Source organism: Pseudophryne corroboree, chromosome 2, assembly GCF_028390025.1.
Source record: "Pseudophryne corroboree isolate aPseCor3 chromosome 2, aPseCor3.hap2, whole genome shotgun sequence".
Lineage (NCBI taxonomy): Eukaryota > Metazoa > Chordata > Amphibia > Anura > Myobatrachidae > Pseudophryne > Pseudophryne corroboree.
The window spans coordinates 469221329-469233709 of NC_086445.1; the positions used below are offsets into that span (position 1 = coordinate 469221329).

Here is a 12381-nt window from a genome sequence, read left to right on the forward strand (position 1 = left end):
CTGATAAAACAGAGGGAGGCTGACACAGAAGACTGCTGGGAGACAAAGAGGGGGATGATGAGAGACAGGAGAGCTGACAGAGAGGGAGGATGAAAGGCACATGGGAGGGAGGCTGAGGGATGCAGAGTGTGGGGCAGGCTGAGGGAGGAAGAATGTGGGGGGTGCAGAGTGTGGGGCAGGCTGAGAGAGGCAGAGTGTGGAGCAGGCTGAGGGAGGCAGAGTGTGGAGCAGGCTGAGAGAGGCAGAGTGTGGAGCAGGCTGAGGGAGGCAGTGTGGGAGATGCAGAGTGTGGGGCAGGCTGAGGGAGGTAGAGTGTGGGAGATGCAGAGTGTGGGAGACCCAGGGTGTGGGGCAGGCTGAGGGAGGCAGAGTGTGGAGCAGGCTGCGGGAGGCAAAGTGTGGGGGAGGCTGAGGGAGGCAGAGTGTGGGGCAGGCTGAGGGAGGCAGAGTGTGGGGCAGGCTGAGGGAGGCAGAGTGTGGGGGAGGCTGAGGGATGCAGAGTGTGGGAGACGCAGAGTGTGGGGCAGGCTGAGGGAGGAAGAATGTGGGGGACGCAGAGTGTGGGGCAGGCTGAGAGACGCAGAGTGTGGGGCAGGCTGAGGGACATGGGAGGGGTTTTTGGAGTGACAGCGTGCTGGAGGCTGGCAAAACAGGAGGCTGAAGAGATACAAGGAGCATGAAGCTGGAGTGGGTACGGGGGGGCTTGGAGTAACACAGGAGGCATGAGTCTGGTTGAACCTTTGTTTGATGATGCATTGGTTATATTCCTACACAAACAGGCATCTTCCGGACCAGTTGATCTCCTACATGAATAATGAATACCGACTGTAGACACTGTCTTCCCTGGGAGGATCTGTTTCTACAAAGGTTCCCCGTTGCTGTGAAACCAATATGTAGCTAAGGTCTATTTGGAATAGAATGAAGAGGAAAGCTACCGTAGTGCCGACAATGGGTGTCTTGTCATGCTGATATGTCTCTGTTTCGAGTAGCCAAGTTCTTTTTTATTTTTTACCACTAAGGCATTTTCTCTACTTGCACCACTGCCCACAACATCATTCCACAGACACTCACCATCACCTACCAGACCTTACTGCCTACCGCACCTTGTTGTAAGGCCACACCCACTTTTCAAGGAGCACGTGCAAAAGAACCTCCCCCCCTTCCCCATTTTGGTGCTCCCTTGTCATTTTTTTTTCTGGATCTGCCCCTGTGTAAGAGGCACTACTACTATGGGCATTGTGTAAGGGGCACTGCAACTATCGGCATTGTGTAAGGGGCACTACAGAGTGAAGAGGCATGCTGAGAGACACAAATTGAGGTGGATTGCGAGAGTGGCAAGGAGACACAGGTGGGAAATGATGGTGTGGATGAGAGGCAGCACAGGGAGGGGATGATGGTGGGTGTTAAAGGATGACGCAGGGAGAAGATGGTGTGGCTGAGAGACGCAGGGGGCAGGAAGTGACACGAGTCTGGTTGAACCTCTGTTGCATGATGATGATCTTAGTTATATTCCTGCACAAACAGGCCTCTTGTGGACCATGTCATTTCCTACATGAATAGTGATTATCGACTGAAGATGCAGGCTTCCCAGGGAGGACATTTCTTTAGAGGTTCCCAGTTGTGAGAAACCACCATATAGGCAAGGTGCATATGGAAGGGAAAGTGATGCTCCCAGAGTGATTAGAAACAGATGGCATGTCATGTTGACACCCCCATTTGCAGTTGCCATGTCCCTTGTGGTATGTGATATTTATTGCATTAAGTGCCAATAGGCAGTGCTAAACACGCCCAATAGGTGATGCTAAACACACCCCTCCGACGGTGCACCCCCTAATAAAATGTTCTGTGCACGCCTATGAGTGTGCTATGATTCAAAAATGTTTGGGTACCACTGTATTAGGGAATTGCTGGTTCTCCCCATGTGTGATTGGGTTTCCTCTTAGTACTCTGGTTTTCTCCCACAATCCAAAAACATACTGGTAGTTGAATCGGCTTCTGACGAAAAAAATAAAAAATATATAAATAACCTGCATGTGTGTACGTGTGCGAGGGAATATAGAATGTAAGCTCCACTGAGGCAGGGGCAGATGTGAATGACTAAAAATCCTTTGTAAAGTGCTACATAATGGGGGTAATTCCAAGTTGATCGCAGCAGGACATTTTTTAGCATTTTTACTTCAGTGGAAACGAGCACTAGATGACTGTCAGTACTAGTTACTGACATTTATGAACAGGCATTTACTGTATATATCACACACACATTGGGGGTAATTCTGAGTTGATCGCAGCAGGATTTTTGTTAGCAGTTGGGCAAAACCATGTGCACTGCAGGGGAGGCAGATATAACAGGTGCAGAGAGAGTTAGATTTGGGTGGGTTATTTTGTTTCTGTGCAGGGTAAATACTGGCTGCTTTATTTTTACACTGCAATTTAGATTGCAGATTGAACTCACCCCACCCTAATCTAACTCTCTCTGCACATGTTATATCTGCCTCCCCTGCAGTGCACATGGTTTTGCCCAACTGCTAACAAAGTTCCTGCTGCGATCAACTCAGAATTACCCCCAATGTGTGTGTGATATATACAGTAAATGCCTGTTCATAAATGTCAGTAACTAGTACTGACAGTCATCTAGTGCTCGTTTCCACTGAAGTAATGAAACATATGAAGGTGAAGCTGCCACTAATAATGATAAATGACTGACCATCATGTAATTAGGCAGTGGTTCTCAAACTGTGTGCCGTGGCACCCTGGGCTGCCTCAGGGAACTTGCAGGGGTGCCTTGGATTGGTGGCCCAGATCCAATGAAAAAATGTTATGGTCACGGTAATAGGCAAAACCTGTGCTGGTGGCTGCTAATCATAAAATATGTTTACAAACAGAAGCAAATCTTGTCCCTCACCACACAATTGAACCTAAGGATGACATATAAACTACAGATGTGTGGGTTCAGATTTACCCGGATCTCAAAACTGCATCTTAGTGGCTCTTGGATATCACATGTTTAGGATTGCCAATAAGAAAAATCCAGATAAATCCGAGCTCGCATTAATTTTGGTGTTAAGAACTTTTTATAAATGCGAACCTGCACATCTCTAATATAAACACAATTTATTTCATTTAATATTTATTTCAAAATTTCCCAATAAGAAACTTTTGGCCTAGGAGTGCTGTGAAAAAAATTCTGATACTTTAGGGTGCTGTGATTAAAAAAAGTTTGGGAACCACCGTAATAAGGGGTAATACAGTATTAGTTTTCTTTTTTGCATTCATTTATTGTGCAGACTGATCTGGTCTGTTACCTGTTTCACCATAATGTCAGTGTACTGCTCTCCCAGATTGCTGACCATGCTTCCCTACTTTTGAAAAAGCATTTCAGGGAGATTGTGAAAGCAACACCTATGCTTACAACACAGAAGGGGGCACTTACTGCTCTGTTTCATAAACTTCCCATATGCCCAACTGCAATTGAGTCCCAAGCACGAATGTGTAGTTGACACAGTAAAAAAAAAATAGCTTCAAAAGTCATCGAAAGAGCCAACCCAGATGTCCAGTACGTTTGCCCTCTAGCCCATGAACCCAGCCAATGTGAGATGTTTTACTATAAGCATACCTCTGCATATAAAACATATTCTGTAGTCTTCTATTTTCTGGCATCTTAAATGACTAAATATACTATACACACCCATGTAATGCAGCACAAATCCTTGGGCACAGATCTCTGTAATGCAGCGCACACCCTATGTAATGAAGCACACACCCTATAATGCAACATAGATGCCCTGTAATGGTGCTTACTTCTCCAGCAAATAGCATACTTTGTTGGTCACAAGCAACCTGTAATTCAACACACATCCTTGTGCACACAGCATGCTGAAGAGTAGTGGCCAAGTTCTTGTAGCACCAGTGTTTCCTCCATGGTGGGTGGAGAGTGATGACATTGTCAATGTATTGTGCCCACTTGGCCCTGCCTCATGGATATTCCTAGATTCTTCTGAAAGTCATGGAGAATAACACTTTTTCAGTGTATCCCCTGCATTCAAGGAGGGTAAGCAAGTATGTTACAGAATACCACAAGTATTCCAACTGGTTTGTTACTGAAGTACATACAGTAAATAGGCTGTATGCATTTTTGTTCAATACAAACAGGCACTTCACTTGCACTTGAGACATTGAGTAAAAAAGTTTATTAAAGCATATCTGTTTTGCTATTCTACACACATAATATTTCAATAACTAATAAAATAAATTTAAAAATAAATATATTGTCTACATACATTAATATAAAGTTTGTTACCCTATTACTTTCCTGAACCCCATTTGGCACTATTTAGTACAGTACTAGAACATATAGATACATTTTTATATTATTTTTTAAGTATGTTGCTATATATCATCTGGAACAAACAAAAATATATATATGCATTATAATATTTCAAATGTCTGTCAGCTGACAGATATACCATATATTTCTTTCTGCACATACTGCATATTTAAATCACAAAATGAAGTAAGTGTTCTGTATCAACAGTAAATGCAATATACAAGATACAATGGAACAAGAAAACAGTACACTTTATTTGAACATGGAATGAGGCAGAAATATCCCACATCACATATTTTGCTCATAAACAGATAGTTACACTGAAATGCAAAATATTGTACGGATGTCTATGGGGAACGTTGAATTGTTTTCTTCACTTTTAACTTCACAAAGTAATACATTTTCTATGTTATTAAATGGGAATTGGAAAATGTTTGCAAATTTACCAATACGATACATTTATTATACAATGAACAGACACATTTGTGTTGAAATGATAATGGGTTACTTGGTATGGTACAGTCAATACACACTGCAATAATTACATCTGCTCCCTCAGTTTTGTTTTACAGATGGAATGGTCCTGCATATTGTCATTGGATTTAGAATTCTGACTCTCAGGATGGAGAATAGCAGTGTGGATATAATTGTAGAATTGTGTTTATTTTGTCACCCAGATATGATTACTGTTATGATTGAAGAAAATCCGGTGTTACAGGGAACTAGAGCCTTGTTTCTAAAAATAGGTGCTACAAGTAGATACACTCTCTCTCTCTCTCACCCATATGTAGCAGTCACCCTCCGCATTGTCCATTCCCTGCTTTCTTTCTCTATGACTACATTGTCTCTATAGTCCTCCTCTCTCTCTCTCTCTCTCTCTCTCTTCTCTGTCTTGATGACCTCCCCACCATATCACCCTCCTCCCTCTTGCCCCTCACTCTCACTCACTCACTCACTCACTCACTCACTCACTCTCTCCTGCTTCCCCTGTCACTTTTCCCTCTCTGACTCTCTTACTTTTACTATCGGTCTCAGGAGTCAGTACCTCCTCTATGGTCGGTTACACTTTGATCTGGTGTGTGCACATGGGTCCCACCCATCCGGTAACCAGTGCTTGTGTACATTGATCCTCTCCCTTCTTTCTGTGCAGTAAAGCAATGCACAGTAAGTTTGCTGCTTTGGATAATATGTGGGAGAGGGGAGGGACTGTGTGGCGTGAGGAGCCATGTGTGCGCTGTACACGTTAGGGCCGCTGTGCACATGCATGTGTATGCTACGACATCATTTCTACCAATAGTCCGCTTTATATAATAGATATATAAATTTGGTTTATTTGACTATCTGGGATGAGGCTGTCCAACATGCAGCCGAAGAAGCGTGTTTTGGCTCCACTACACCTCCGCTGACTGTGCTATATGACACTCTTTTTTTACTTATATTTGGCTTGCAAGCATATCATTTACACATGTATACATGGTCCTCCTCACATAAATGCCTGGACAGCGTTAATTTAGCCAAAGTCTGTGCCAGTTCTGTGTTCTTAAGAAGCAAATCCAACTCTGTCTGATGCTGGCTTTTTAATTATGTCTGGACTACAACATATCATATATATCCAACCACCTTAGTAAAATAACTAATAACATGATCAATACCTAACAATTAACTGTTTTAACAAATACTATATGAACAACAAGCTACCAAGTGTTGGTGTGTAGAATGAATTAAAGGACTCACAAGGAACATCCCTGCAACAACATTAACAAAATGCTCACATCTGACAATACGTGGCAACACAATGTATGAATGACACACAGTTTCTGAAGCTATAACTCACAAGGATTTGTACAGTCATACAGTAAGGCACTAGTTTATATTAAGGGTCACAGTTTAGACTCTTTATGACATTGCTTCGGATCAATTTCTGTCAGAGCTTTGCAGCTGGTTCTCTGGTATTCATACCTCCAGTGCCTCAAGATTTATCCAAAGGAGTCAACAGATAGATAACAATATCAAATCAATAGTAATACACACTAAATGTGGGCAAGCATTTAATAGCATAGGCTACTTTATTATTAATATATTAACGGTCACTACTTGGCCTATTTTAACTATCATAAATTTCTCAGTTCTCTGTTGCTTTGCAGTGAAATACTTAGGTTTAGGCTATATGAAAGCCTCTGTTCATTACAATTTCAGTTACATTTTGTTATAACCAAGTATCATGTGTAGGCAGCATCATACTGTATGGTACCTCTTCTTACGTACCTACAGGATCCATGCAGAAGTGCTCCTCAAAATCTCTAATTTCTCCCTCCCAACTACTCTAACCATGGTATGCTACAGTGTATCCAGTACCAGTGGAAGATCAGCTCATTCTTATAGCCTCCAGACAGAACTGTTTTTGTGAAGTGACCTGCATGATGTGAATAGAGGTGAGAAGACAATGTATATTATATATACACCCAAGATTACATGTTGTGAATTTACATGTGGAATAAGTAATGGACAAATGACTTCGATTAATATGCATGTGCACATTTAGAGAAATTCTGGAAAAGAAAAATAATACGTTAGGGGTACTTGAGGGTTGCAACACTCTGACCTTTATCTGAAAACCTTTTTTTAAAAACATTTAGTAAACATAATTATCTTATAAACGCTGGAAAATGTGCTATTTATGTTTTCTGGTGATGGAGATAAAGTAAATATCTCTTCTCCAGTCGCAGCTGCAGAGCAGTCCAAAATTCAAATAGGGGAGTCACAACTACTGCCCGTGAGTCCCAAACAGTGACGTTTGGCAGCGTTTCGGGTGGCTGTTGGTATCTTTTTTTTTTTTTAAACAAACATCTCCAAAAAAAACTTAAATATCACATTTCCAGCTGTTATGAGATAATTATGTTTATTAAATATACCCCTCAGACACTTTGCAACTCTGTTTCAACTCTGTTAATTGTGAAGTTACAGTGGGGGTGCTGAAGAAAAAAAGTATGGTTGATATAAAATTACATAAGGCTTCATATAGCGTTCTAATTTTTACTATTAAAGATAGTGAGTGGAGAGATAAAGTCAAAAACTTGTCCCAGCAATTTCTTAGCTTCTGTCATTTCATAGATTGTTCTAGATAATTTGCATTTAGGAGCCAATTGTTTGCTTTGGGCAACTTCTCAACTTTATCTATCTCCAAAGCAAGATTCATCTCCCCCAGTGTGTTATATACATTCATACTGTACAATGCATTTTCTGTGATTTTTATTTGTAATTAATGTAATTTAATTTACTGTTTTTGCTATTTATTTTTTCTTTACATGTACCTCCTAATTCATTGAAATCTGGCCTTACACTATGATACAAGCCAAATGGCTGGAACTCCTGGCCAGTTGCCCTAAATGAGTGTACATGTAAAAGATGTCCTCTTGAGATACAGTAGCTGCCATCCTGGTCAATAGAAGGCAACAAGGATGTAATTGCAGTATGGATGAAGTGCTAGTATTTGCCAGACACCAATGTGTAAGAAGGAGACTGAAGTAAAGGAGTGTAAGAATTAATGATTTTAAAATTATTATTGTCAAGTGCATTGCTTATTTGAAGTTGTTAAGCTGTAATGACATACATTAGTTGAACTACTATAATACAAATGCCTATTAATGAGCACTGATTTGTTTTAAAAGAAGTATTGTGTTAAAAAATGTTGTTCTCAAATGTAATTACTAATAAATAATTTAGCATATATGTTTAACCAAATACATATTTTAGTTACTAAAAACATAAGTAGTGATAGTATGGAGTACTGATGGTGTAGTGGTTAGCATTACTGCCTCACAGCACTGAGGTCATGGGTTCAATTCCAACCATGGCCCTAACTGTGTGGAGTTTGTATACTCTCCCCATACTTGTACGGGTTCTCCGGTTTCCTCTCACAGTCCAAAAACATACTGGTATGTTAATTGGCTCCTGAAAAATGAACCCTAGTGTGAAAGCCATGTGTATACATGGGTAGACTAGATGGACCAAGTGGTTCTTAACTGCCGTCACATTTTATGTCTCTATCAAGAACACAAAATATCACTAAAATAAGTATAATAAAATGTACATTGAGCACAATGGATGACATCCTTTAACTGCATCAACATGTATAGACTTGTAAACATTTTTTGCCACTTTGAAACTTGCTATGTGCCAGAAACCAGTGATTACATGTACACTACCTATTCTTTGGTACCATTAGATGTTGATCTTTTCAATAGAGACAAATTCATTTGCCGTTCCCTACACACTGAGGTATCTATTTGTGGGATATGAATGTCAGCAGTGGATCTTAATAAGCTTACAGTATTTGGGGAAAGACAATAGAAAAAGTGAGTATGGATGAGGGTTTGGCTGTATATACCAATGAACTTGTAGAGATGCTCTTGGTACTATTTATTATAGAATACTTACATGTTGATACCTGCTGTGTATTATTCCATTTGGCTCACTGTGTATTCTAATGAAAAGATACATTTGGATGTTGTCTATAATGGGTGTCAGAGAATGATGAGAGTTTCAGTAGATGAACAGGCATATAAACAATACTTTATTTGGAAAATGGGGACAGAGCTAGAGATCCAACAAAGATAATGGAATTCTTAATGTTCCACTGATAAATCGCAGTGATAGTGGTACTGGCAATGAAGGGTATGGGAGCAGAAAAGGGAGTTCAGGGGAAGAGACCATGGATTGTTTCTTGCAATGTACTGTATATATATATATACATATTTAATTTTGTACAATTGTTGCTCAATTCTGCCAGATGTTAATATTTAATAGTCACCTGAAATATAACAAATGCAGGTTGCACCAGGAAATTGCACAAATTGCGACACAGAATTGTCATTTGTATATAAATTAGGAAACTGCAAGAATGCCTGGAATCCAATGATTATATATATTGTAGGTCACTCCAGGGAACTAACTACTGTACATAGAAAGTCATCAGTTATATAAACCTTGTCTACAATATTCAATATTCCTCCACGGATCCAACAAGTAGTTTCTTATTTGTTCCTATAGATATTCTTTTAGACAATGTCCATATTCTTATTTATGTCTATCAATTCTGCAGTTTGCAAAACTCCAATAAAATGTTGAGTACTGAGAACAAAGTATTCTGCGAGCTGTTCCCAAACACATACTGTATAAAACACAATGCAAAACTGCTGGTGTTTAAATCATATCCTAAATATATAGATAGCCAAAGTAAATAAAAATGTATGATATATGACATCTTCTGTGAGGAACTCTCATTTTAAGGGTTTGTGGCAGATTTGCACAGTAAACTACTCAGAACGGTCATATTGTATGTTCAATGTTATATGCACACTGCATGTTGTTAATGTATTGATTTGCAGTTTCATATACTGTATGTATTTACCAATGTAAGCATGTTGCTTATTGCTAGATTCTTCCCCGAAGATAAAGCAAACAAAACACAAATACATCAAAAACAACAAGATAGTAAAGATTTCTGCTGAACATCCATTAATGGTAATACCTGTGTTGAACTGTGCAATGACATTGGTATAAGAAAACCACATACAGTATATATATATTTTTTTACTAAAATGCTGCCTACACTTTCTTTATTTCAGTGTATAGCATAGCATTTTCATTACTTACTATGTGAGAGAAGCAGTCTTGCTATGGCTATGTCACAGGTCCTTATTTTCAAGATCAGGAGACTCTGGGCTAGAGTCCAAGTCACTGATAGCCTCCTTATTTACGAACGTGGTTGCCAGAGTTATGCTATGTCTTGGATTCACTGGAGCTAACTCAGACAAATTAATATTGTCACTCTTCACAAGAGTTGTCTTGTCCATGTTCTCTTCACTGTGCTTAGCCACCACAGCATTAAAGAAATCTAACTTTGGTGACAATGTCCCCTTTTCAAATAGATATTTGGCCAAGTAGGAGATGGCTATGTTTGTTGTAAATGAAACCAGCATGGAAAGAGTTTTGAAAGGGAATCTTTGCATATATATATTATTCCTATCTAGATAGCATTCTCCATAGCAGATAAGAGCCTGCAGGTGTAGATATGGTTCTCCTCCACTTATTCTGAGAAAAAGCCCAAGCACATATCCTGCGACAGAGCCATACGTGTTGGTCCCTTTGATAAATAGGACACAGAGCAGCTGAGGGAAGATGACGATGTAGACCAGATCGGAGCTTAGATACCAAAGTCCATATACTGACTTTGCCAGCAATGCCATGGCTGTTGCAGCTGCCCCAAATATAAATACGGTAATCCTCATAACCCAGACAATTTCCCTCTCTGAAGCCTGTCAAAAAAGTGGAATCTTAAATAAAAATATAATTCAAGTCATACTTTCAAAATATCACATCTATCACCAGTAATTGCTGGATATCCTTGTATACTCATAATTCAGAACTTGTAAATATTCACTGCTAATGCATAACACTGCCCAATTTTAACAAATCAATAGTCATACGTTGATCTTTCCAAAACTGTAAGGTCTGTGGCTATTTTATGTCTGAATCTTCTTCTACTTTGTAAGAGGTGTGTAACTAGGGATGACTGGAAATAAAACTCCCCACACCTTTAGCCACTATTCTTTTCTGATCATTTTATTTCAGTGGGTACTTATGATTTTATCTGTAGATAGGTGCTTGCAGGATTTCTTATCACCGTTATCAGAACTATACATTTAATTTATCTATAGACTCTGTTGAACCGTATTGCTGCCTGAATAAATTAGTAAGTCGCTACACTCAAGGACTCTATTACTACTGACCACAAGTATTCCAATGGCTTTCTTAAATAAAGTAGTCAATTAGCTTAATAAGCCTCTAAATACACAAAATCCATTTCACAATCGCAGCAGAGACACTGAAGCAGTGGGAGTTCCTGGCTGCAGAGAGTTGCACATGACTGGATATGAGTAACCAGGTACGGCCTCTTTGCTCGGCTAGTCATCCGCTTCAGTCTCTCCTGGCCAGTGGTGCTAGATCAATATCATTAAGTGCAATTTTAAATGTAAATGTTACATTTTAGGTAGCAAAAGGTATTTCATTCTCATTCAAAATATCACTATAAATTATTTTATTCTACCTTTAGCCTCTTCACTGTTGCAATTAGTACTAAAATCTTAATTTAAATAATGATCTAAAAATGTCTAAAAAATATTTTCTGAATTCTAGAATTCTAGCTGTGCTATATAGCTATTTAATATTCTATGTGACTATATAATTTTGCTAATTCTTGCTTGAGACAACTCCAGTTTAACAGATACGTTTTCTGGGAAGAAACTTACATTTTGTCTAAATGAAAGTTGATAGATATTTCTTGCAAACATGGAGCTGGCTGACAAGATGGAAGAGTCTGCGGATGACATTACAGCTGCAGATACAGCACCGAGTCCAAAGAAAGAAATATACGGTGGGCAGAGATACTGAAGAACAATTGGTAGAATCATATCTGTTTCGTTTCTGGTCTGTGGATCAGGTAAGCCATATTCAGTATGATTCCAATCTAAAAAATTAGATAATACTAAGTTAGTAGTGCCTTGCAATGTTCAGAAAATACTGTATTCACAGAACATACACACATATTATTAGAAGACCACTAGAACTAAAATATAAGTTGAAATTATATGAAACCAAAAATGTTCACAGGCTGCTGAAACAGCCCGCCTTTATGGACTTATTTGTAGTGCAAAATAAATCCTAATACTATTTCATCTATTAGAAAGTAACTTTTGTATCCAACTCTCCTTCTTACAGGGGCTGACTGCATACTGCCTCCGGTCCGTGTCTGACCTCATCATAAACCAAATTTTTAACTGATACTGATGCAGGGGCGGATTGGCCATAGGGCTCACCAGGTAGATTCCTGGTAGGCCGACATCTCTGTGGGGCTTGTTTTGAGTGTTGTCACGTGGCCCCACCCCCCACATGACAGGCAGCCCACTGCACTCTGTGCACTGCATTGTCCCCATTCATTCTGTTATTTCATCTCTGCAGTACAGCAACTCTGCTATCCAGTGATGTGCCATGTTATA

General features: G+C 39.6%; 1 protein-coding gene across 4 annotated transcripts in view; it reads right to left on the reverse strand.

Moving 5' to 3' along the window:
- Positions 1-4170: 4170 nt before the first annotated feature.
- Positions 4171-12381, reverse strand: part of SLC5A7 (solute carrier family 5 member 7) — a 79534-nt gene continuing 71323 nt past the window's right edge. For 3 of the 4 annotated variants that reach the window (XM_063953815.1, XM_063953818.1, XM_063953817.1), the window contains 2 exons: positions 11635-11852; positions 4171-10641 (listed from right to left, as the gene is read on the reverse strand). In XM_063953815.1, coding sequence (XP_063809885.1) covers positions 10012-10641; positions 11635-11852 — 848 coding nt within the window. In that variant the 3' untranslated portion in view covers positions 4171-10011. The remainder of the gene's footprint in view (positions 10642-11634; positions 11853-12381) is intronic. The other variant, XM_063953816.1, reaches the window with a different exon arrangement.